Source organism: Aethalodelphis obliquidens, unplaced genomic scaffold, assembly GCF_003676395.1.
Source record: "Aethalodelphis obliquidens isolate GAN/ISIS:26980383/991018 unplaced genomic scaffold, ASM367639v1 scaffold95, whole genome shotgun sequence".
NCBI lineage: Eukaryota > Metazoa > Chordata > Mammalia > Artiodactyla > Delphinidae > Aethalodelphis > Aethalodelphis obliquidens.
In genome coordinates, this window is record NW_020838039.1 from 973,214 (window position 1) to 1,000,717 (window position 27,504).

The window sequence follows — 27,504 nt, forward strand, 5'->3', positions numbered from 1 at the left end:
ACTACATATTTCATCAAGTACATTATCTAATCTTCTTGAACTTGAGTGGTAGCGGTGATAATTTGATGATATATGATCTAATTCATTGTTGACAACCTTTCCAAATTGAATTTGGTTCTACTTACTTAGATTTAAATCTAAAGTCCCTTTTGAATAAAGCACCCAAAATAATAAAGCAAAGTGATATCTGGAATGAAAATCATGTACTCTTAGCAACAACTCATTTTTTGGCTTTTTCTTTGGGTTTACAAACAAATGCTGGACCATATACTTCTAAATCAAGGATCTGCAGAATAGATTAACTCTCTTTTGTCACAACAGTAGAATGTATTAAAATATAATATTTTATATTAAAAATAATCAAAATAATAAGGGCATTACAACATATATGTATGAGAAAGCTAATAAGCTATTATGAAGACAGTATTTGACTACATAATTTCCTTCCAGACTGATGAATATACAACCCAGTAATCTTTAACGGGTTGTAGAAAATGTCTGATGATATGTAAATGAATAACTAGGAAGCAAAAAATAGGTTATTTTGATCCAGGTATAGAGCAAGAAGCTAAAAGTAATCTACATTATAATTAATGAGCCTCTTTAATTCATTCAGTCACCAAGTACCTCTATGTGCCAGATGCTAGAAGATAAAGAGGGTCCTGTCAATTCTATCTGCTATTTCTCAGCTCTGTCTTCTCTTCTCCACCCCTCTTTCTACCACCCTATGCCAGATCCTATTGCTCACTGGTAACTTCAACATCCTTCTATATGAACCTCACCCCACTTTTGGTCCATTCTGCACACCACCACTTTGGAGCTAGTCTACAAAAATGGTCCCTAATAAACCACTTCTCTGGTATCCACACCTTATGTAGTAACCTCCCACAGGAATCTAAGCTGGCCCTGTGTAACCAACAGAAGGTTGTGGAGGCAGTGCTGTGGGGCTTCTGAAGCTGGGTCATAAGATGCCTCTGGTCTCTTGAAATGCTCATTTGGGGGAAGCCAGGTGTCATGTAAAAAGTCTGATTACTGGAGATGAGATGCTATGAGACCCAAGCCAGTCATAGAGAGGAAGGGGGGTGGGGAGGGTGAGCTACCAACCAATACCTGGCCCAGGAGCCAGACAAGCGAGTGAAGGAACCATCCTGGGTGTTCCAGAAACATAAAATGCCATGTGCAGAGGGACTGAAGCCTTGGGTATGTGGCTCCAGTAGAATAATGCCACCCGTCAAGCCAACCCAGCTGAAGCCCCAGGCACTGCAGAGCAGAGACAAGCTGTCCCTATGTGCCCTGCATGAATTCTGCCCACAGACTGTGAGCATAACGACATGGTTGTTTTATGTCACTGCATTTTGGGGTGGTTGTTATGCAGCAGTAGAAAACCAGAACAGCCTCCATGACATTTCTACAGTGAAGGCATTATCATAGCACTCTTCTACTGATTAGAACCCTTCAGAGGCTCTTCATCACCAGGATAAAGTCAATTTTTTTAAAAAAATTTTTTGGCTGTGTTGGGCCCTCGTTGCTGTGTGCGGGCTTTCTCTAGCTGTGGTGAGTGGGGGCTACTCTTCATTGCAGTGCATAGGCTTCTTGTTGTGGCTTCTCTTGTTGTGGAGCATGGGCTCTAGGTGCGCGGGCTTCAGTAGTTGCGGCACACGGGCTCAGTAGTTGTGTCATGCGGGGTCTAGAAAGCAGGCTTAGTAGTCGTGGTACACGGGCTTAGCTGCTCTGCTGCATGTGGGATCTTCCCAAACTAGGGCTTGAATCAGTGTCCCCTGCATTGGCAGGCAGATTCCTATTCACTGTGCCACCAGGGAAGTCCAAGTCAATTTTCTTTAACATGGCTGAGATGGTATTTTATGTCATCTTCCCACCTTATCTCCTACCACTGTGCCAAATATACTGTAAACTCTAATTGTAGCGAACTAAAAGAATGCAATCATTCTTTCACACCTCTTTGCACTTACATATTCTGTTCCCTCTACCTGGGCTGCCCTTCTCCTTCCCACCCATCCCTGTTTTCCTGGCAAATTCATACGCACTTTTAAAAATTTGGATCATACATCTGAGCCACACTTAACTCCAATCTGTATCCAAGGAATGATTAAAGGCTCCTTCTGGACCCTCTACAGCATTCCGTGATCATTTATTATCCCACTGGTTGTCCCTCTAGTCATGAGTAAAGGATTTTATTTTGCAATCTTCTTGTATGGAGGACTCCATGGCAGTGTCTGGTACACAGTACGCACTCAACACACATCTATTAAACATGAATAGTAGTGTCTTCCTCTCCTCTATATTTCTGGGGTGTTAAGATTATACATTTCACAACCACTTTCACATATTTTTTTATTTGGTAAATATTATAAGAAATGTGTCTTTTTGCCCCAAGCAGTATGAATATCCTTGAGGAAAAGAACAACAAAGTTTATACAACAAATCACACAAAGGAAAAACTCAAGTTTCACTTCCTCCAAACACTGCAGGTTCATAAGCTTTTGCCCCAATTCCCACAAGCTACAAAACCTACCCAAAGAATAAAACCCACTGAGAAGCTTCTCCCTCCACCGATACAAAAGGTGCAGGTGGCTGAAAAAGGCAACCCCAAATTCGGAGAGACAGGCTACAACCAGACAAAGCAGCTGCACAGGGCTCTGGAAAGGGGGAAGGACACATGGAGAGGGTGGGGTGTAAGCTGCAGGGGCCAGTCTGAAGGAAGAGGTCAGTCTGGAACTAGCTAAACTTTGCCACCTGGGTGACTTCGTCCAACTCACATGATGGTGAAATTACTTTGGTTTGTGAATATTATGTTTATTTATTTATTTATTTTTGAAGTGGCTTCTTTTTATTAATTTATTTATTTTTGGCTGCATTGGGTCTTCGTTGTTGCATGCGGCCTTTCTCTAGTAGTGTTGAGCGTGAGCAGGGGCTACTCTTTGTTGCTGTGCGCAGGCTTCTCATTGCGGTGGCTTCTCTTGTTGAGGAGCATGGGCTCTAGGCATGCAGGCTTCAGTAGTTGTGGCACACAGGCTCAGTAGTTTTGGCTCATGGGCTCTTGAGCACAGGCTCAGTAGTTGTGGCGCACGGGCTAGTTGCTCCACGGCATGTGGGATCTTCCCGGACCAGGGCATGAACCCATGTCCCCTGCATTGGCAGGTGGATTCTTAACCACTGTGCCACCAGGGAAGTCTGAGAATATTATGTTTAGATCACAATTTTCCCTGGTATCTAGCTGTGAGAAGAAACCCAGTTCCCCAAAGGCCCTTTGTTTCAGATAGTTCAATGTATGCAAGCTCTTGCTGTGGGGTCAAGCACAAAACTCTGGTGTCTAACCATTTAGGGACGCTCCTAAGGGTTGAGAACACAGTTATTTACCCAACCAACAAGTCAACTAGTGGAGTTTCTCAACTTCCAGATCAAAGATCACTGGCTGTCACTACACATACAGGATCACAAAGTTACAAAACAAAGTGAAAGAAAGGAAAAATACTATATCACTGTACACTGGGAAAAGAAAAATACACTTACTTTCTCTTCTGAAGAAATGGTAAGTTTGTCACTCGAGATTAAGCTGCACACTTGTTCAATGCCGAGGTTGAGAAATTCTTCACTAAGTACGACATCTGCAAAATGTTGCTCTGTTTGGAGGTTACAAAGAAAACCCATTAACGCCACATTCTATTACCATAGTTTCAAACTGCTTAAAAAAAGAAGAGGGTTTTTCCTAATCTAACCTATGAAGGAGAAAACCAAGTGTACTTCCTTAAGGCAAGAACTAACAAGACAAACCCAAACAAACTCTCCTGGGGAAGTGGTCTGTACTTGAGTGACAAAGTGGAAGCACAGGCAGGAAGGTAGCCTTACTGTACACTCGGCTGAATCACTTCTGTTTTTATAAGGGGGTGTTTTAGAGTTAAACATCTATCTATTCCTTATCTGGTAATAAGACTATCAGTGTTGAAATTTGTAAAACCTTTTGATTACATAAATCAGATAAAGTACATGGTGTTATTATTCACACACTTAAATGTATTATGTAAAACATTAGAGGGCTTTAGGACATAATGGGGTAAGGAGGGGAAGCTGCTTTAATTGAAAACTAAAGACTAAACAAGGAAATCTTAAATGCTGGTCAGTCTGAATAGATAACTCTGAATTCTATGTAAGCAATTTACTTGCAGATCAAGTTACACTATTTTATACCCTCAATTCCTTTCTAGAAACCAGTGAAATTAGTAATTCTTAAAACTGAAAAAGAAACCCTTTCTTTGATTTCACAAATATACCCACTCCTCCAAAGGGGGGGGAGGGGGTACTATTAGTATAATCAATGACTTAAAAACTTAAAAAAAAAAAAGAAAACTAATCATTTACAAAGTATCCTTTCCTCCAAATCTAGCTCTCATTTTAAAGCGTGAGCTCACAAGGAAATATGGTGGTCAAATCCCAGCTCTGCCACGTGCTAGTTTGTAAAACCTTGGGAAAGTTTTGTAATTTCTCTAACCCTTGGCTTCCTCATCTATAAAATGGGGATAATAAAAATACCTTACATAACAAGATTGCTGTGAGGATTAAATAAATTAATGGCTTGTAAGCATCTAGAACTGTGTGTGGTAAAGGGTAAAGACTCAATAATTTAGCTCTTATTGTATTGTGATCCCTATATTCTAAAGTAAAAATCTGCTAGGAATTCTAGGTATTTTCTAGGTCTTTACAATTAACTATATTCTAATAGTAATTTTTTTCAAAGCCTTTTTTTCTAAGGTGAAATAAAAGATTCATTTCAAATGTATGTTTCAACATACCATAAAAAGGGTTAGTTGGCTTCCCTTGCAGAGAACACAGAGCAAAGCAATGCCCCCAAGACTGGAGAGATCAACAGGAGAACACAGGGAGCTGCAGCTGATTGAAACAGAGACTCACAAGTGGAAACTGCATGCGAATCAGTGCGAGGGTAGGAAAATCTCAGCGTGGACAACTCTGAGAGTTAAAAACTCCAGGGGGACCCAGTCATAGGGGGATCCCCTCAATATTGTGAGATTTCCTCCAGGAGCTCGACCAGGTTTCCACAGTAAATGTGAGAGAAGAATCCCCTCTGGCTTCTGGTAGGGGGAGGAGAAATGAATTTCAACAATTTGAAATACCCAAAGCAGTCTGTTCTTAATAAGGCCTGCCCTCAGGAGAAACTAGTTAACCAGAGCCTAACTGACCCAAGGAAGGGAAATACCCAACTCCAGCCCACTCCAGCCATCCTGTCCCACCTAGGGAGGGAGAAAGAAACCTGAGAAACATTTGTCAAGCTCACAGTCCAGAGCCATAGGCTCACTAACAAACTGAGACCTAATCATAGGAATACAGAAGGTTTCCCTCCCCACATCTCACTGCCACATCTCTAAAGGCCTGTTTACAGCAGTTCCTTTCACTGGGTACATCACGTCTGGCTACCAGGAAAAAAATTACAAGGCATTCTAAAAGGCAAAAAACACAACTTGAAGAGACAGAGCAGGCATCCAAACCAGACATGGCAGGGATGCTGGATTTATCAAATTGGGAATTTAAAACAACTATGATAAATATGCTCAGAGCTCTAATGGATAAAGCAGACAGCATGCAGGAACAGATGGGCAATGTAAACAGAGAGATGGAAAATTCTAAGAAAAAAGTAAAAAGAAATGCTAGAGATCAAAAACACGATAAGAAAAATGAAGAATGTCTTTGATGGGCTGATGAGTAGACTGGACACGGCTGAGGAAGCAACCTCTGAGTTTGAGGAAAATGGTGGATACATGTCATTATACATTGTCAAAACCCACAGAATATACAACACAAGCAGTGAACCATATATACTATGGTCTTCAGTTAATAATAATGTATCAATATTGGCTCATAATCTGTAACAAATGTACCACACTAATGCAATATGTTAATAATAGCAGAAACTGTAGGAAGAACAGGAAGAACTCTCTGCACCGCCCACTCAATTTGTCTATAAAACTACAACTGCTCTAACAAATATTACTAGTTAAAAAAGAATGCAGTGATAAAGAACAACATAAATGATTAATTTGTAACTGAATAATAGTTCCTGACCTCACAAGAAGTTTACACAAAAAAATCATTTCAGAAGTTTTTATACATAAAGAAATATTTTCACTTCCAAACATAGGCCTGTAATGATTTTGCACCAAGCTTCTTTTACAGTTTTAAAATCTGAATCAAAGAAAGAGATTACTGGCCTCCCTATACTTTTCATGGGGGAAAAAAATCTCTAGTGGTAACAAACACAACAGAGAGAACGTAACTTTTCTATATCAGGACTGTATAAGTTACCCTAGACTCTTGCCTCATTAATCAGAAAAATGGACTAACTAAAAAACAAACCTGGTAACGTTTTAAAAATAATCAATTACTTAAATTTATAAGTAAGGGCATTAGTAAACTTTATCCAAAGTCAAGTTTGGGCTCTAAATTCATTGTGTACTCTTTACTAGTGATCAAAGGAGGTTAAGAGGGCAGGAAAAGTAGTCAACTACTACAACTGTACTGTCGACCTTCCCATATCCAGGGCTGTGAAACTCAACTGTATTCATCCTACATCATTTTATACAGGGGACCGGAGTATAGACAGATGTTGGTATCAGCGGGTCTCCTGGAACCAGTCCCCCAAGGATACACAGGGATGATGGCATTGCGAAAACCATAACATAGCTGTTATTCAAACAAATGAACCTGAGGACCCTCACCAATTACAAAAAAACTAGTCTAAATGAAAAGCAGAGAAAGATGAAATGTTCAAAGGAACTTTCATTGTAGAAAGTCATATACATATTTTTAAATAGTTCCAACCCTCACTTATGTTCTACTTTCTACCTGAACAACCTCTCCTCCTCAGTAAAAGCTTTAGGTATTGGTATCTAATGTTTACCCCTTCACATTAAGCTTTCTTGGAAAGGTTTTGGCAATTATGTAGAGCATCACTAAATATGGAGGGCAGTATCTGGCAACATCAGGAGTAAATTAGTTTACTGTAAGGCCTGCCTTTTCTCTATTTATATGAACAGTATGAATCTTCAAATGTTCTGCTGTATTAACTGACAGGCAATTTGGCAGGACTCTTGCTGGTTAATACACCCCAGGCACCCAGACACACCAGATGACTGGCTCAGTCACTGTAAGGCACTCTGGGGCACGAGTGATATTTTAAATGTCTTTGGTTACACAGGTTTGTCCTGTGAGTAATATTCTTAATTTAATGTCACCTAACTTGAGCATTTACTGATCTTTCCCACTAAACTTGAAGATTCCACCTACCTACCTACCTACAACAATTCACATAATTTATATGGCCTGACTTCAACCCACACACCAGCAGAACTCACGGTTATCCTAGGGCCACTATCCCTGGCCCAACCCTCTCTGTTTCCAGAACAGCTTACGCTTGACACTGCCAGTTGTCTGTTATTTTATATGTTCTGAAGCCTTGGTCTCCAGATCCTATTGTTTCTTATCAGTCCATGCTTGCTCTGCATGATCCTACCAACCTTAAAACTTTAACCAATTCACTCAGTATCAAACTAAAAACATTAAAAGTAGCATCCATTCTTTTTGATGTGATGGTAAATAAGATTATTTCCTTAATCTCTCTTTCTGATACTTTGTTGTTAGCGTATAGAAATGCAACAGATTTCTGTATATTAATTTTGTATCCTGATACTTTACCAAATTCATTACTGAGCTCTAATAGTTCTCGGGTAGCCTTTAGGACTTTCTATGTACAGTATCATGTCATCTGCAGACAGTGACAGTTTTGGGACTTCCCTGGTGGCGCAGTGGTTAAGAATCTGCCTGCCAATGCAGGGGACATGGGTTCGATCCCTGGTCTGAGAAGATCCCACATGCCGTGGAGCAACTAATCCTGTGCACCACAACTACTGAGCCTGTGCTCTAGAACCTGCGAGTCACAACTACTGAGCCCGTGTGCCACAACTACTGAAGCCCATGTGCCTAGAGCCCATGCTCTGCAACAAGAGAAGCCACCGCAATGAGACGCCCAGCACTGCAACCAAGAGTAGCCCCCACTTGCTGTAACTAGAGAAAGCCTGAGCGCAGCAACGAAGACCCAACGCAGCCAAAAAACACCCCACAAACAAACAGTGACAGTTTTACTTCCAGTTTGGATTCCTTTTATTTCTTTTTCTTCTCTGAATGCTGTGGCTAAGACTTCCAAAACTATGTTGAATAAAAGTGGTGAGAAGGGGGCTTTCCTGGTGGCGCAGTGGTTGGGAGTCTGCCTGCCAATGCAGGGGACACGGGTTCGGGCCCTGGTCTGGGAGGATCCCACGTGCCGCGGAGCGGCTGGGCCAGTGAGCCACAATTACTGAGCCTGCGCGTCTGGAGCCTGTGCTCCGCAGAGAACAAGAGAGGCAGCGATGAAGAGTGGCCCCCGCTTGCCACAACTAGAGAAAGCCCTCGCACAGAAACGAAGACCCAACACAGCCATAAATAAATAAATAAATTTTAAAAAAAAAATTAAAAAAAAAAAAAAGTAGTGAGAAGGACATCCTTGTCTTGTTCCTGATCTCAGAGGGAATGCTTTCAGCTTTTCACCATTGAGTATGATGTTAGCTGTGGGTTTGTCATACTTGGGCTTTATTATGTTGAGGTATGTTCGTTCACTCTATGTCCACTTTCTGGAGAGTTTTTACTATAAATGGATACTGAATTTTATCAAAATCAGTTTTGGCATCTACTGAGATGATCATATGGTTTTTATTCTTCAATTTGTTAATGTGGTGTATCACACTGACTGATTTGTGGATACTGAAAAATCCTTGCATCCCTGAGACAAATCCCTTTTGATCATGGTGTATGATCCTTTAATGTATTGTTGGATTCGACTGGCTAGTATTTTGTTGAGGATTTTTGTACCTGTGTTCATCAGTGATATTGGTCTGTAATTTTCTTTTTTTGTGATATCTTTGTCTGATTTTGGTTTCAGGGTGATGGTGCCCTCACAGGACGACTTTGGAAGTATTCCTTCCTCTGCAATTTTTGGAATAGTTTGAGAAGGATAGGTATTAACTCTTGTCTAAATGTTTCATAGAATTCACCTGTAAAGCCATCTGATTCTGGACTTCTGTTTTCTGGGAGTTTTTAAATTACTTATTCAATTTCATTACTTGGTCTGTTCATATCTTCTATTTCTTCCTGGTTCAGTCTTGGGAGCTTCTCTCCATTTCTCATTGAATTTTAACTTTTCCACCTTTGGAAGTGACAGGAAGGGACAATAGGTTTGGCTACTGTGCTGGTCCAGATTGCCAGCAGCAATACCATCTAGCAAATGCTTCCCCTTCGGCCCACTCCCATTTACATAGGGTATCATTCCACAGGTATAGAACTAGTGGTCTATCTCAACCACTAGGTAATACAGCTGTATTCACTGTCAAACCCAAGTTTGCCAGATGGGGTGAATGCACAGTCTATCACATTAGGCCTTTAGGAATCCTGACGTAAAAGTTTAGAAGTACAGTTAAGGTTTCTTGCTTAGTAATCACCCCTGCTTCTGGCCCCTGCAACTGCAGCCCTGGTCCTGGAACCACTGAATCAGGTAGGAATAAAAGGAAGTTGAGGTGTTGTGGGGGAAACTATATAGTCATACCAGCATCTTCTCCCACCTCCTCTTCCCCAGATTCTTCTGAAAAGTGAAGGAATCTATCTGTTGAAGACTCTCCCTTGGTCACACCCACATGGGGTATCCTTACCCCATGTTGAGTGTGAGCACACGCTTGTGAAGACGTGTAAGCCAGCCCTTCATGCCTTTACCTCCCCCAGTTTTAGACAACAAAAGTTTCAGTTGCCTGTTCTAAGTCTCTATCAAAGTAATACTTCTAGGATATCTCTCCTAGGATACCTCTTTGCTCATTGTTGGACATTATAGATTACTACTGTGGACTGAATTGTGTTCCCCCAAAATTTACATTTTGAAGACAACCCTTAATGTGGTTGTATTTGGAGATAGATCCTTCAAGGAGGTAATTAAATTTAAATGAGGTCATAAGAGAGCCCTAATCCAATAGGACTGGTGTCCTCATAAAAAGGCACCAGTGGTGTGCATGCACAGAGAAAATGCCATGTGCGGACACAGTGAGAAGGTGGTCATCTATAAGCTGGGAAGAGAGGTCTCACCAGAAACCAACCTTACTGGCAGCTTGATCCTGGACTCCCAGTCTCCAGAACTATGAGGAGGTAAATTTCTGTTGTTTAAGTCACCCAGTCTGTGGTATTTTGTTACGGCAGGAAAACTTTTGGAAATTGCAAAGTACTACAGAATGTAAAGAATCTTTCATTCAATTAAAAAAAATGTTTTTAATATCTACAAAAAGAAGTAGCATCCAAAGCTATTACATTATTTTCAAAAGCATATAACATTTCTCTTTTCTTCTTTGTAACCCTTGTGCTATAAGAAAAAAAAATATTTTAGTGAAAAACACTTTGGTGATTTAAGCTTCTGGCAAGTACTACTGGAAACTGAGAATAGAGGAGGAATTAATTATTACTCAGTTAATGAGATAGTTTTAATGAATGGCCAAGAGAACACATATAGCACATCTAAATAATATACTAATAAACTCTTCTCTAAGTGACATTAGAGTGTAGTTTAATCTGCTACCTTCACAATGGTCATTCTCAAACCTTATGCTGAAGATGACAGTTCCACTGTTGCCATCAAACCATCCTGCTTTTTGATTGTGGGCTAGAAATAGAACAACTGTGAGAAATACAGAGTAGTATTACCACATGGACAGGATCCACTATCAAGAGGAACCACTGCACATCTGTGCAGGTGAACAGACATGTGCATACTGAAATCGGTCTGTTAGCTACCACCTCCATTCAGTTTTATGCCTCAGAATGCTTTGGGGTAAGGAGAATGGGAAGTGGTTTGTTTTACAGTACCTATAACCAATTCTCTTGAACTAAAATAAAGCAAGTCTTGTCATTTGAATGGGAAAAAGTATAATTCTGTATCTGTTGGAGGAAAAAAACCCTGTTGTCAAACCTGTAAGGGCAAAAGGAGCTTTACAAAGTTGTTATGGGAACATATAAAATTCAAACCACATTTATAAAGGGAATCGCTAGGCCATCTCAGAAGGAAGAGCTTTGGGTGTGATGAGATCACAAATTTTAGTCAACTAATGCAAGACACTTACAATACGGCAAGGCATTTCCCCAATACATATTTAAAAAAAAAGCATGGACTCCTAACAATACCTTTAATGAATCGGTAAAATCTTGCATGTGTTTCTAAAACATTAAAATAACATGAACCTGTAATGACTGACAGTGGCAGTTCTCAATTTTACGATTCCTATATGTATATTCAAATTTCTAGGCACCAAAAGCAACTGAAAACATGTTTAGATAGAGATTTGTTCACAGGAACTCTGTAGGAAGAAAGGCAAGAAGGTTAGTGCTACCTGTCATTTTATGTGTTCTTTATACAAATCATTATTTGCCTCTCTGCTGCTTAGTTCCTGTTGTTAAATGCTCTAATATTACCACTACTGCTAATAAAAATGATATATGAACATTTCTTCCCTGGCCTCAAGCTACAAAACCATGAAGATCAAAATTAAAAACAAACAAAAAACCCCAAAACATATCCCTACTATGAAACTGTGTACTATTTCATACTGCCGGTAGGAGTATAAATTAGTACAAGCTCTATAGACATCAATATTGAAATCTCATCCTACAAATACACTTGACCAGTTACGAAATAACACGTTCCAAGTTATTCACTGTGGCATTGTTTTTAATAACTGCAAAAGAGTTAATTGGTTGGCACTGATTAAAAATGGTACAATTACACAATATTCTGCATCTATAAAAAAGAATAAGAAAGTTCATGCTATGAAGAGAGTTTCAGGAAATGTTGCCAGTTTGAGGGGAGAAAAGGTACTACCGAAGGAGTACACAGAATATTAGCTACCTTTTGTGTAAAGAAAGGGGAAGGATAACACTATAGATTCATGTACACTGGAAAAGTATAAAAGGAACTAATAAAAACACTTCCCTATAGAGGAGGGCATACCTAAGGAGGAGAGAAGTAGGACAGATGTAGAAACAAATGTTTTCAGTGGATAGCTTGGTACATATTATTGTTATATGAACCATATGAATAGATTACCTAGCCTCCCTCACCCCCACAAAACAAAAAAAAACCCAAAACTAATACTAGTAACTACATTTGTCGGGAGACGGGGGTAAGGGGGAATGACGGACAAGGGTGAAAGGGAGGCTTCTTCAATATACACCTTTCAACACCCTTGTGTATATAGTCAAATGATCTTTGATAAGGATGCCAAGACCACTGAAAGAGGAAAGAACAGTCTCTTCAAAAAACAGGGTTGGGGGCTTCCCTGGTGGCACAGTGGTTGAAAGTCCGCCTGCCGATGCAGGGGACACGGGTTCATGCCACGGTCCGAGAAGATCCCACGTGCCGCGGAGCGTCTGCACCCGTGAGCCATGGCCGCTGAGCCTGCGCATCTGGAGCCTGTGCTCCGCAACGGGAGAGGCCACAGCAGTGAGAGGCCCGCGTACCACCAAAAAAAACCCAAAACCAAACAAACAAAAAAAAGGGTTGGGAAAACTGGATACCCACCTGCAAAAGAATGAGGGTGGGCTCTGATCTTATACCATACACAAAAATTAATTCAAAACGGATTAAAGACCTAAACCTAAAATCCCAAACTATAAAACTCTAAAAGAAGACACAGGGGAAAAACTTCATGATGTTTGATTTGGCAATTTTTTCTTAGATATGACACCAAAAGCACAGGCAACCAAAACAAAAATAGATAAATGGGACTACATCAAACTTAAAAACTTTGTGCATCAAAGGACACAATCAACAGAGTGCAAAAGCAACTTATGGGAACTGGAGAAAAATATTTACAGATCATATATCTGATTAGGTGTTACTATCAAGAATATAAAAATAACTCCTACACCTAATAAATAGCAAAAAAACAAACAATCCGATTAACAAATGGGCAGAGAATCTGCATAGACATTTTTCCAAAGACATACAAATGGCCAAAAAAGCATACGAAAAGATGCTCTGTAACATATGTAACAGATGCATATGAAAAGATGCATCTGTAACATCACTTATCATCAGAAAATGCAAATCAAAACCACAATGAGACATCACCTGACAACTATTAGAATGGCTCATCAAAAAGACAAGAGACAAGTATTGGTGAGGATGTGGAGAAAGGGAACCCTCCTGCACTGTTGGTGGAAATACAAACTGGTGCAGCCACTATGGAAAACAGTATGGAGGTTCCTCAAAAAAACTAAAAATAAAACTACTGTATGATCCAGAAATCCCACTGCTGGTATATATTTGAAGGAAATGAAATCACTATCTTGAAGAGATATCTGTATTATCATGTTCACTGCAGCATTATTCACAATAGCCAACATATGGAAACAACCTAAGTGTCCATTAACGAATGAAAAATGATACACACACACACACACACACACACACACACACACACACTCAACAGAAAAAGAAGAAAATTGGGCCATTTGTAACAACATGGATGGACCTTGAGGGCCTTATGCTAAGTGAAGTAAGTCAGATAAAGACAAATATTATATGATATCACTAATATGTGAAATCTAAAACAGCCAAAGTCATAGAAACAGAGTAGACTGTGGCAGTTACCAAGGCTTGGAGGGGTTAGGTCAAAGGGGATAATCCGCCAGTAACAAGATGAATAAGTTCTGGGGATCTAACATACAGCATGGTGACTACCATCAACAATAATGCATTACACAGTTGAAAGTTTCTAGGAGAGTAAATCTTAAATGTTCTCACCACAAAAAAGTAATAGTAATTATGTTTTGTTATTCAATTGTGTGAGTTCATTATATATTTTAGATATCAATCCCTTATCAGATATATGATTTGCAAATATTTTCTCCCACTTTGTAGGCTGCTTTTTCATTTTATTTATTGTTTCTTTTGCTGTGCAGAAGCTTTTTCTTAGCTTGATGAAGTCCTACTTATTAACTTTTGCTTTTGTTGCTTGTGCTTTTGGTGTCATATCTGAAAAATCATTACCAATGTCAAGGAGCTGTTTTCATCTAGGAGTTTTATGGTTTCCGGTCTTATGTTTAAGTCTTTAATCTATGTGAGTTAATTTTAGTTAAGTGTTGTAAGACAGGGGTCCAATTTCATTCTTCTGTATGTGGTTATCCAGTTTTTCCAACACCACTTACTGAAGAGATTGTACTCCCCCCACTGAATATTCTCGACTTCCTTGCCAAATACTAGTTGGTTGTCCACAAGGGGGTTCTTACCAGGCTCCCAATTCTGTTCCATTGGTCTATGTGTCTATTTTAATGCCAGTACCCACCCTGTTTTGATTATTGTACCTTTGTAATATAGTTTTAAATCAGGAAGTGTGATGCCTTCAGCTTTGTTCTTCTCTCTCAGGACTGCTTTGGCTATTTGGGTTCTTTTGTGGTTCCACTAAAATTTCAGGATCTTTTTTCTATTTCTGTGAAAAATACCACTGAAATTTTGATAGGGATTGCATTGGATCCATAGATGGCTTTGGGTAATATGGACATTTTAACAATATTAATTCTTCCAATCCATCAATGCAGGATATCTTTCTATTTATTTGCATCTTTTTCAATTTCTTTCATCTAAGTCTTGTAGTTTTCAATGTACAGATCTTTCTCCTCCTTGGTTAAATTTACTCCTAAGTATTTTATTGTTTTTGATGCTATTGTGTATGGGGCTGTTTTATTTCTTTTTCATATATTTCATTGTTACTATATATAAATTCAACTGATTTATGTGCTGATTTTGCATCATGCAACTTTAATAAATTTGTTGATTAGTTTCAACAGGTTCTTTTTTTTTGGTGGAGATCATATCATATAAGATCCTATCTGCAAACAAACAATTTTACTCCTTCCTTTCTGACTGGGTACCTTTTATTTCTTTCTCTTGCCTGACTGCTCTGGCTAGGACTTCCACTACTATGTTGAATAGGAGTGGTAATGGTGGGCACCCCTGTCTAATATCTGATCTTAAAGGAAAAGCTTTCAACATTTTGCTTTTTGAGTATGACATTAGCTGTGGGCTTGCCATATATGGCCTCTATTATGTTACGGTATGTTCCTTCTATACACAATTTGCTGAGAGTTTTTCTCATGAAAGGATGCTATACTTTGTCAAATGGTTTTTCTGCATCTACTAAGATGATTGTATAATTTTTATCTTTCATTCTATTAAGTGGTGCACCTTACTAACTGATTTGCATATGTTGAATCCTACGCATAAACTCCACTTGATCATGGTGTATGACCCATTTAATGTGCTGTTAATGTCAGTTTGCTAATATTTGGTTGAAAATTTTTGCATCTGTATTCATCAAGGATACTGGCCTATAGTTATCTTTTCTTGTAATGTCTTTATCTGGCTTTGGTATCAGGGTAATGCTGGCCTTGTAAAATGAGTTTGAGAGTTTTGCTCCTCTTTGACATTTTGTAAGAGCTTGAGAAGGATTAGTGTTAATTCTTCTTTAAACATTTGATGGAATTCACCAGTGAAGCCAACTTGGTCCTCGACTTTGCTTTGCTGAGAAGTTTTTGATTTCTGATTCAATCTCCTTATTTGTTATTGGTCTGTTCAGATTTTCTGTTTCATGAATCAGTCTTCATAGATTGTATGTTTTTAGGAATTTATCCGTTTCTTCGAGGTTATATTGGCATATAAACATCCATTATAGTCTCTTACAATCCTTTGCATTTCTGTGGTATAAGGTGTAATGTCTCCTCTTTCATTATTAATTTTAATTCACTTTAACCTTCTTTTTTCCCTAGTCTAACTAAAGGTTTGTCTATTTGGTTTATCTTTTCAAAAAACCAGGCCTTAATTTCACTTACCTTTTTCTATTGTTTTTCTGGTCTCTATTTCATTTATTTCTACTCTGATCTTTGTTATTTCCTTCCTTCTGCTATCGTTGGGCTTAGTTTGTTCTTCTTTTTCTAGTTCCCTGAGATACAAAATTAGGTTGTTTGAGGTCTTTTTTCTTAATATAGGCATTTATCACTGTTAACTTCCCTCTTAGAACTGGTTTTGCAGCATCTCGTAGATTTTGGTATGGTGTGTTTTCATTTTTGTTTGTTTCAAGATATTTTTAAATTTCCTTTTTGATTTCTTTTCAGTTGTTTTCTTTTCTTTTTTTAAAATTTCTTTTTTTGACCCATTGGTTGTTCAGGACTGTGTTGTTTAATTTCCACACATTTGTGAATTTTTGAATTTCCTCCTGTTACTGATTTATAGTGTTATACCACTGTGGTCAAAAAATATACTTGGTATGATTTTAATTTTCTTAAATTTGTTAAGACTTGTTGTGTGACCTACCATATGGTCTATCCTGGAGAAGTTCTGTGTGTGCTTGAGAATAATGTGTATTCTGCTACTTTCGGATAGAATGTTCTGAATATGTCTGTTAGGTCCACTGGGTCTAAAGTACGGCTCAAGTCCAATGTTTTCTTGTTGATATTCTGTCCGGATGATTGTCCATTGTTGATTAAAGCTGGAGTATTGATGTTCCTGAGGATTATTTTATTATTGTCTATTTCTCCTTCCAGATCTTTTAGTATTTCTTAATACATTTAGGTGCTCCAATGTTGCGTGCATATATATCTATGATTGTTATATCTTCTTGATGAATTGAACGATTTATCATTATATAATGACCTTCTCTTCTCTAGTTACCATTTTTGGCTTAACATCTATTTTGTCTGACATCAGTAGAGGTACCCCTGTACTCTTTTGGTTTCCACTTGCATGGAATATCTTTTCCATCTCTTCACTTTGAGCACATGTGTGACCTCAAAACTGAAGTGAGACACTGGTAGGCACCATATATTATTTTTTTGTTTTTTTAAATCTATCCAACCAATCTATGCCTTTTGATTCTCCAATCAAATCCATTTACATTTAGCGTGATTATTGATAGGTGAGATATTACTAATTCCAACTTACAGTTTTCTGGCTATTTTTGCAGTTCCCTTGTTCTCTTCCTCTCTCACTGTCTTCCTTAGTAAACATGATTTTCTATAGTGGTGTGCTTTGAGTCCCTTCTTTTACCTTTTGTGTATCTACTTTAGGTTTTTGCTTTGTGGTTATCATGAGGCTTACATAAAATATCTTATAGATATAACAATGTATTTTATGCTGATAACAACTTAACTTTAATCATATATAAAAACTCTACCCCTTTACTCCCCCCCCACCTTTTATGGGTTTTGATGTATAATGTACCTCTTTTTACATTGTAAATTCATGAACAAATTATTGTAGCTATAGTTTTTTTTAATACTCTTATCCTTCAACCTTATACCACTATTTTAGAGTATTAGAGTATTCTTAATTTGATTATATGTTTACCTTTACCAGTGTGTTGTATATTTTCATACGTTTTCATGTTATTAATAGCTGCCCTTTTAGTTCAGCTTGAAGAACTTCTTTCAGCATTTCTTTTATGGCAGAACTAGTGATGAACTCCCTCAGCCTTTGCGTCTGGGAAAGTCTTTATCTCTCCTTCATTTCTGAATCACGGACTAAGAAAGGGCACTCCTGGCACTAAGCTGTGTTGCCATGTGGGAGGGGTGACACAGGTGAGGTCAAAGTGCTCCTCTCACCCTCTCCAGCGTGTCCAAACTTGTGCTGGTATTGTTGTTTTTGCTCCAGTGTAATGCTGTATCATCTCCTCTGGAAACCTGGACTTCCAAGAAGGCTCTCTCATCTGTGGGGGACAGTCTGGCTCAGTGTTCTCCGGGGGCTCCCAGACTGCAGTCAAGAGGGACTGGAACCAGTTCACAGATCACTTCAGGATCTACAGCCAGTACCAAGGTCTGCCTGCCTATTGCCTAATGTACAGTGGGCAAGGCTCCTTCTGGGTTCTTTAGGGTATGATGTTGGATCCCACAGCTCCCACAAAGGTACCTTCATTTGTGGATGGATACAGGATATTTGTTGTGCAGGGAGGGAAGGCAAGAATGAGGGATGTCTTATACCCATGACCAGAAAACGTTTATAACCATGTGAAAACATCAGTGATTGAAATTTTAAAAACACAAACAGTAACAAAATATCCCCAAACTAAGCCTAACTAGTTTTTGTCCCCAGTGAGAAAGAAAAGTGTTACTATAAACAGTCAATGCATTTTATTGTCTTGACTTCTGGGAACAATCATCTGCTATCCTCTCCTACTTGGGCCACTGCTCTACCTTGCTGGCCTTTACTTGCTGGCCTCTAAAGTTCTTTAGAGCAGACCTTAATACTGAAGCCTCTACATACTGATGCACACACATCTTTATCTGTTGAAACACAGGCTCTGGCTCACTTTCCCCTCAAATTGTTCTTTGGAAGTTCTTTTCTTAAGATTAGTATTTCTTAACCCCTGTGCAGTGTTTCACCCTAAGAACACTCTCTTCTAGCTTGGATTCTATAACACTTTTTTCTACCTTTCTAACTACTCAGTGTGTCTCTATCAGCTCCCTAAAGCTAGGTATTGCCTACAGTCCTGCCTGCCCCAAGTCCCCTTTTCATTTTCTGCTTGTTCTCCTTTAACCATTTCATCCACATTTGTGTGTCCCTAGTTACTGTCAACAGTTGACAATCCCAGAGTCAACCTCTTTCCCAAACCCCAATAACTGAATTTCCAGCTATCTGTTAGTCTCCATATGCTCTGTCTAACCGTCATAGCTATTTTAAACAAATAGATCCACCCCAACACCATTCACCTGTAACACATACAAGCAGTCCTCTAAAACTCACATTATTCATTGCCATAGGTCACTTACTTTGGCTTCTTTTGCGCTCTGTGGTCTGACTTTTTAATCATCATACATCTTTCCATTGATGGCTTTGCTTCATTTCTTGGCTTGATGCTCAGCAAAGATTCTCTGACTGAGTGTGCTGATTATCTCCTCAAAACAAATTAATGTCTTCTGCTGGCCAAGCTGTCTTTGGCTACTGCTAATAATCCTGCTGAGTCTGAGAACCTCTTAAGTGATACTGCACTTCACTGCTGGTTGTCCCTTGAGCAATCAAGACTAAGACCTACCTACACCTTCCTCCAGACACCTGCCTCCTGACCTCCCATGTTTCTTTTGGGTATTAATGGCTCTGTTATCCACACTGACTCCAAGGCTAAATAAAGTCTCAGTCACAATTGATTCCCCACTCCCTCTCTTTTTACTGTGGTAAAGACATAAGGTAATTTACCACCTTAACCATTTTTAAGTATACATATAGTTCAGTAGTGTTAAATATGCTCACATTGGAAAATCTAAAACTCTATACCTGTTAAACAACTCTCCTTTTCCTCCTCCTCCATCCCTTCCTCTCTATAAACCCTAAAATAAATTGTTTCACAAATCCTGGGAACCTTTCTCTATAGTGCCACAAGAAATCATAAGATCTAGTGGTATAAGGGATCTGAAAGGTCACCTGACCACAACTTTCATATGTAAGAGGAACCTCTATAATGTTTACATTCAATGGATATCTAGCTACAGTTTGCACACATCAGCAGAGAACAAAGCAGTCACCCTTGAGCATTTACTATAAGCTTCTTTTTCTCCTTATTTTGTAACATTGATACTACTTATGCCCACCACAGAACAAGATTAAGTTCTTTCTCTCATGAAATTCCTTCGAACTTTTACAGAGAGCATTATATTCTCCTGAATTTTCCTTCTACAGTTTATAAGTTCCTAAGTTTTTTGACAACTACTTCTACAACATGGTTTGGGGTCTTCATCATCATCCTGGCTGTGAATTCAGTGCTTCAGTTCATCAGTCTCTCTGAAAACAATAACTGAAAATGAATTCGGGACTTCCCTGGTGGTCCAGTGGTTAAGAATCTGCCTTCCAATGCAGGGGATGCAGGTTCAATCCCTGGTCGGGGAACCAAGATCCCACATGCCACGGGGCAACTAAGCCCATGCACTGGAACTACTGAGTCAGTGGGCTCTAGAGCCCACGAGCCACAACTAGAGAGAAGGCCGCGTGCCGCAACAAAGAACTAATGCAGCCAAATAAATAAATAAATAATTTTAAAAAAGAAATTAAATGAACTCAATTCCATAGATATGGTCTGACCTAGGCAGAACAGAATGAGATAATCACCTTACACCTTTCTAGACACAATTACATTACTGATTGCTATTGAATCCACTATCAACAAAAACCCTAGCAACTTTGGATTGGTTTGGCCAATACAAGCCTAATACTTGTCACAAAGCTGAGATAAGAAATTCTTCCTTTTTGCTAAATGAATTCTTATTCAGATTACTGTGTCTCAGTAAGGTACAGTAAAAATTAGCAGCTACTGCACATTGGCAGCTACTGAACATTGGCAATAAATATACACACTTTGAAATATACACACTCTGAATTACCTAAAATGTAATGCTACAGGACAGAACATCTCAGAGTCTAGTCTGTTTCCTGTACTCTTATCCAGGGTTAGTTCCCAGATTCACAACCTCCTCTCTATTTTCACTGCCCTAGTTCTCACTGTTACCAACCTCAACTACTCTTTCCAGTCCTCTCACCCACATGTTGACAGATTATTCTGTTTATAGCACACAGCTAGCATCGTGGTATTAGTGATTTGCCTCTACTAGTTTACCCTGGCACTGAGTAAAGCCAACCAGTAATTATACTGGCATTTGATAATCAGTTCCTTCTCTCTCAGCAAACCCCATAACTGCAACAGAGCATGATTCCCAGTCGTATGGACTATGCCGTGGATATGCAACATACGTTGAACACATATTTGTACGTATATAATGTACATAGGCATTCTTCCTTATATATAAGGAATTTCTTCACTCTGTAGAGCAGTTTAACTTTGCTGTTTGCTTCCCTCCTGCAAATAAAATAAGCATATCAAGAAATGAGAGATAGTCTCTAAGATCTGTCACACCAGGTCTAAAGGGCTCAGGTCCCTCATCCCAAATGAAGTGAACAATACAAATCCAAAGTTCTGCATGTTCTGTTTTGTACCCTGTGATAAGGTACAAAGTAGTCTTTATATTTGATTTCTACACAACAAGCACCTTTTTGATCAAAATTAAATGCTGCAAGGGGCTCCTATAATTCCTCTATACTCCATCCAGTGCAGAATCTATCTGAGAAGTGAGGTTAAGTGCATGGATACAACAACAGTATTTTAGACCCACAAACAGCTTACCCCTGAGAGACAAAGTGTCTGGGGGAAAATAAAGATATCTCTAGTCTTCATTTTCTTAATTAATAAAACGACAGTTTTAGACTAGATAACTGCTAAGGTTCCCAACTAGTGCTAATACTCCATGAGTCTTTCATTCTGAATACTATTAGTCTCTAAGGGAAAAAAAATTCATATATATATCTCCAGCAGTTCCATTAACACAGACAGTTTGGTGAAACCTGAAAAGAGCTAACTCACCTCAGCTAGAAAAACTGTCAACAAAGCAGAACAGAGAAACTGCATGTAGTTTGTTAGGACATAAATGAAGACCATAATAAGTTTAAGAATATAAAAATGATTAATTCTTTTAAGAAGTGTCACTTAAGTCAGCTTAAATTCAATCAAGAAGTGGTGTACATCAAATGCTTTCACAGTTCTGCAAAGGAAGAAATCTTCTGTATCAGTAAATTAACATTGAGACAGACCCTCGAATAAGCGGCATCTATTCTTTAGTATGCATATCACAAAGTCAAGACTGGTAATACCATTATTAGAACCACTCTTTCAAGTTTCCTTCAAGAGGGCAGATTTCAAAATCATGAGCTTATTTTGACAGATGTTTACCCCAAGCAGTGATTCCTAGCCTAAATTACAGAAGGGTGGGCAAGTGACTGAAGTTAACTGACTGCAGAAGAAAATGTTATGGGACCAGCTCTCAGAGAGGATAAGGCATAATCTAGATATACCAAATTTGGGTGCGACTTGACTACTACTGGCCTATAAACTCCTTTGAAGCAGGGGTTAAATCGTATTGAGTCTGTCATCACCCACAGCAGTTTGGCACATAAAGAGTGTAGCTCTGAAAGGACTGACCACTGGGTCTAAGCTGAGCAGCCAAGAGATGACTGGGAGAACTGGAACCAGAGAACACATATTTATGAAGAAATACAAGAGCACGAGAAGGCAGGAATATGGTCAGCGCAAAGGTTGAAACCTTGGGAGTTCCAAATACCAACAAGGTTCAACATGCCCTAGAGTTTTGCTCTAAGGTGGCAAATGGGTTTATGGAAGGAAGACAGTAGTCTCAAGGAGGTAGGAAGAGGGAGGCTCAAGGGAGACAACAGTATAGATTTTGAAGTTGCTGATGACAAGAGAAACAAAGTAAAGAGGGAAAAGACAATACAGGTGTCAGACTTAGTATGATTGGAGGCCTGGAGTCCTAGAGAGCGTACTGCAGACTGACAGAAAGTGCAGAACCGAGGACAGTGACAGAACAACAGTCTGGAAGTCTACCCTCCTACCCACCTGGTGAGTCGGAGGGGAGTGCCCCTTAAAGAAGTTTGCCCCCAACATGCAGGTATGGGACAAAGCAAAGTTTCATTTAAGACAAAGGGAAAGGGTACACACAAGAAAACAGCTGGGCATACAAAAATGTTTGATCAGTGTCCAAGCATGGTGGGAAGGCTAAAGTAGGGCATTATGGGGTGCCTGGACAGGCCTAGGATATATAAACAGATAATAGGGTTAAGAGCAAGAAGAGAACAGGAAATAAACTGAAAGCATGTCAGTGACCTGAGGACTTCTTCACAGGTAGTCCTGTTACTGAGGAATGTCAGGTCCCTCAGAGTTTCAGCTAGAGCACTGGTTTGAATATGATACTAAAAATGATACTAAGCAAAGGTCAGTTAGAACCAATATTAAGCAGCTTCTCAAATTTTTAATGCGGGGAGTGGTGAGATGTAGGAATGACTAAGAATCGGGAACTTACTCTTTCCCTTAAATTTGTTAGAAATTCTCACAATTCAACCACTGGTAACTTTTGTTTATCAACAAGGAAGGTTGAATAAAATTCTTATTTCAAGTTAAAAATCTAACTTCCAAAAGAATTTTTTGCTGGGACTATAAAAATGCACCTGAAGTCATAAGTTCAGTTTTTATCTCCTCTATATTTTTAGTTCAGCAAAAATGCTCAAAACAAAGGTCTTAATGATTTGGGAAATGAGTAAAACATGAACACCAATCAAAACACAAGTCCATAAACCAGCATTCTCCAAACAAGTCCATACTCTTGGCATAGGTGTGAAATTTTGCGTTTTTAGGTATAGAGCAAAAATAATTTCACACAGCTTTTCTGCTAAGAAAACAATTACTCAAGAGCATAAGAAAGGCTGATTACAGTCCAGAACACCAGGTCTCAACATGCAGGTCATTTTGCCTGACTGGTCTGGTGGCCCTCGGTGGTCCATGGTTTGAGGCTGCTACGACCCTGGAAAAGCAGAGTGGGCCGAGGGGAAGGGCTGTGACTGAAGCAATGGGAGGGGGTCACCAGGATGGGCAGTGCAGACTCTCCCCCAGTGCTGAGACCTCCGACCTTCCCCACTAGGTTTCCCATATTTTTACTTTTCCTAAAGATGCTGATATATGAAAAATGAACACGAGTTCATAGAAGAGATTCCCATGGACCATTTTAATTCTTTCATTACACCTGTACAATTTAATTCAATTATAATGAATAAGACACAGCTCATTTCCAATCTGCAAGAGAAAGGAATGAAGCAGATCTTCTGCCCAGAAGCTCTGGTGAGTTTTCAGAGGATAAGGAGTGCACCAGTCTCTTAAGCGCAGTCACACTTAGGATCAGGATGTACCCTGAGGTTATGCAACTTTCTTCCCTTTAACCTCTCTCTCCCTCAGCCCCTCTTTCTCCTCCCTGCTTCTTTCCATGTACGTATGTACTTATGTATTTAATAACTCTTCTATTGCTCCTTATTTCTTCCTTTCCTTCTTTCTTGCCTGTATGTCACACAGCCCACTTATAAGCCCACTGCCTAGGATGGGGGAAAAAAGTTAAGATATTAACTTCTTCTATTGTCATTGTTCTGGGAATACCTTCAGTCTCCTAGATTTATTTATATGCTCAAATTTGAACTTGAAAGTAATTTAGGAGTTTGGGTAGGGCTTCTGGACACAAAAAATGTTTGAATTGTAAAAATAAAGGAGGGAGGGACTGAAAAACAATGATTTATTATGGCATAAAAAGAGAACTCTAAGTATATTCCTGTGTTGACTCCCTACCTCCACACCTCCTGTTTGCTTAACATATAAACAACATCATATATTTTCACTATGAAGAACAACTATTTTACTTTAGTATTATACTGGATTATTTATTTTAGAAAGTTTGTGGCAAATAGTTAACAATACCCCAAAGATATGGAAATAGCTTGATTATACGAAGTTGGTCACTGTAATTTTATTTCTTTAAAATTATAAGGATGAATTATGTATACGAAATAATATTACTGAATTGCTTCAAAATAATATTGGAGAGGGCGCTTTCAAGATGGCAGAGGAGTAAGACGTGGATATCACCTTGCTCCCCACAAATACAACAAAACTACATCTACATGTGGAACAACTCCTACAGAACATGTACTGAATGCTGGCAGAAGCCCTCAGACTTGCCAAAAAGGTCTTGGTACTGTGGCCCCGTGTCAGGCCTGAGCCTCTGAGGTGGGAGAGTCGAGTTCAGGACATTGGTCCGCCAGAGACTCCCGGCCCCACATAATATCAAATGACAAGAGCTCTCCCAGAGATCGCCATCTCAACGCTAAGACCCAGCTCCACTCAATGACCACCAAGTTACAGTGCTGGATTCCCTATGCCAAACAACTAGCAAGACAGGAACACAAGCACACCCGTTAGCACAGAGGCTGCCTAAAATCATAATAAGGTCACAAACATCCCAAAACACACCACCGGACATGGTCCTGCCCACCAGAAAGAAAAGATCTACCAGAACACAGGCACCAGGCCCCTGCACCAGGAAGCCTACACAACCCACTGAAACAAACTTACCCACTGGACGCAGATAACAAAAATGACAGGAACTAGGACCCTGCAGCCAGCAAAAAGGAGAACCCAAAAACAGTAAGTTAAGCAAAATGAGAAACACACAGCAGATGAAGGAGCAAGGTAAAAACCCACCAGACCAAACAATGAAGAGGAAGTATGCAGTCTACCTGAAAAACAATTCAGAGTAATGATAGTAAAGATGATCCAAAGTCTTGGAAATAGAATGGAGAAAATACAAGAAACGTTTAATAAGGACCTAGAAGAACTAAAGAGCAAACAAACTGATGAACAACACAATAAATGAAATTAAAAATACTCTAGAAGGAATCAATAGCAGAATAACTGAGGCAGAGGATGGGATAAGAGACCTGGAAGATAAAATAGTGAAAATAACTACTGCAGAACAGAATAAAGAAAAAAGAATGAAAAGAATTAAGGACAATCTCAGAGACCTCTGGGACAACATTAAACGCACCAACATTCGAATTACAGGGGTCCCAGAAGAAGAAGAGAAAAAAAAAAGGGACTGAGAAAATATTTGAAGAGATTATACTTGAAAACTTCCCTAATATGGGAAAGGAAATAGTTAATCAACTTCAGGAAGCACAGAGAGTCCCATACAGGATAAATCCAAGGAGAAACATGCCAAGACACATATTAATCAAACATTCAAATATTAAATAAAAAGAAAAAATATTAAAAGCAGCAAGGGAAAAGCAACAATTAACATACAAGGGAATCCGCATAAGGATTCCCATAAGGTTAACAGCTAATCTTTCAGCAGAAACTCTGCAAACCAGAAGGGAGTGGCAGGACATATTTAAAGTGATGACAGGGAAAAACGTACAACCAACATTACTCTACCCAGCAAGGATCTCATTCAGATTCGATGGAGAAATTAAAACCTTTACAGATAAGCAAAAGTTAAGAGAATTCAGCACCACCAAACCAGCTCTACAACAAATGCTAAAGGAACTTCTCTAGGCAGGAAACATAAGAGAAGGAAAAGACCTACAATAACAAACCCAAAACAATAAAGAAAATGGTAATAGGAAAATACATATTGATGACTACCTTAAATGTAAATGGATTAAATGCTCCCACCAAAAGACACATATTGGCTGAATGGATACAAAAACAAGACCCATATATATGCTGTCTACAAGAGACCCACTTCAGACCTAGGGACACATACAGACTGAAAGTGAGGGGATGGAAAAAGATATTCCAGGCAAATGGAAATCAAAAGAAAGCTGGAGTAGCAATTCTCATGTTAGATAAAACAGACTTTAAAATAGAGAATGTTACAAGAGACAAGGAAGGACACTACATAATGATCAAGGGATCAATCCAAGAAGAAGATATAACAATTATATATATATTATATAACCCAATATAGAAGCACCTCAATACATAAGGCAACTGCTAACAGCTATAAAAGAGGAAATCAACAGTAACAGAATAATAGTGGGGGACTTTAACACCTCACTTACACCAATGGACAGATCATCGAAACAGAAAATTAATAAGGAAACAGAAGATTTAAATGATACAATAGACCAGATAGATTTAATTGGTATTTATAGGACATTCCATCCAAAAACAGCAGATTACACTTTCTTCTCAAGTGCGCATGGAACATCCTCCAGGAGAGATCACATCTTGGATCACAAATCAAGCCTCAGTAAATTTAAGAAAATTGAAGAAAATTGAAATCATATCAAGCATCTTTTCTGACCACAACGCTATGAGATTAGAAATGAATTACAGAGGAAAAAACGTAAAAAACACAAACACATAGAGGCTAAACAGTATGTTACTAACTAACCAAGAGATCACTGAAGAAATCAAAGAGGAAAGCAAAATATACCTAGGGACAAATGACAATGAAAACACGGTGATTCAAAACCTATGGGATGCAGCAAAAGCAGTTCAAAGAGGGAAGTTTATAGCTACACAAGCCTACCTCAAGAAACAAGAAAAACCTGAAACAAACAATCTAAACTTACACCTAAAGGAACTAGACAAAGAAGAACAAACAGAACCCAAAGTTAGCAGGAGGAAAGAAATCATAAATTTCAGAGCACAAATAAATGAAATAGAAACAAAGAAAATAATAGCAAAGATCAATAAAACTAAGAGCTGGTTCTTTGAGAACATGAAAAAAATTGATAAACCTTTAGCCAGACTCATCAAGAAAAAAAGGGAGGGCTTCCCTGGTGGCACAGTGGTTGAGAGTCCACCTGCCAATGCAGGGGACACGGGTTCATGCCCTGGTACAGGAAGATCCCACAAGCCTCAGAGTGGCTGGGTCCGTGAGCCTTGGCCGCTGAGCCTGCGCGTCTGGAGCCTGTGCTCTGCA

At 39.1% G+C, this 27,504-nt stretch overlaps 1 protein-coding gene across 12 annotated transcripts in view; it reads right to left on the reverse strand.

Moving 5' to 3' along the window:
- Positions 1-27,504, reverse strand: part of KLHL2 (kelch like family member 2) — a 126,704-nt gene that overhangs the window by 22,871 nt on the left and 76,329 nt on the right. For 11 of the 12 annotated variants that reach the window (XM_027095905.1, XM_027095906.1, XM_027095902.1 and 8 more), the window contains one exon: positions 3,532-3,641. In XM_027095905.1, coding sequence (XP_026951706.1) covers positions 3,532-3,641 — 110 coding nt within the window. Of the gene's footprint in view, positions 1-3,531; positions 3,642-17,491; positions 19,941-27,504 lie in introns of those variants that run through there. The other variant, XM_027095909.1, reaches the window with a different exon arrangement.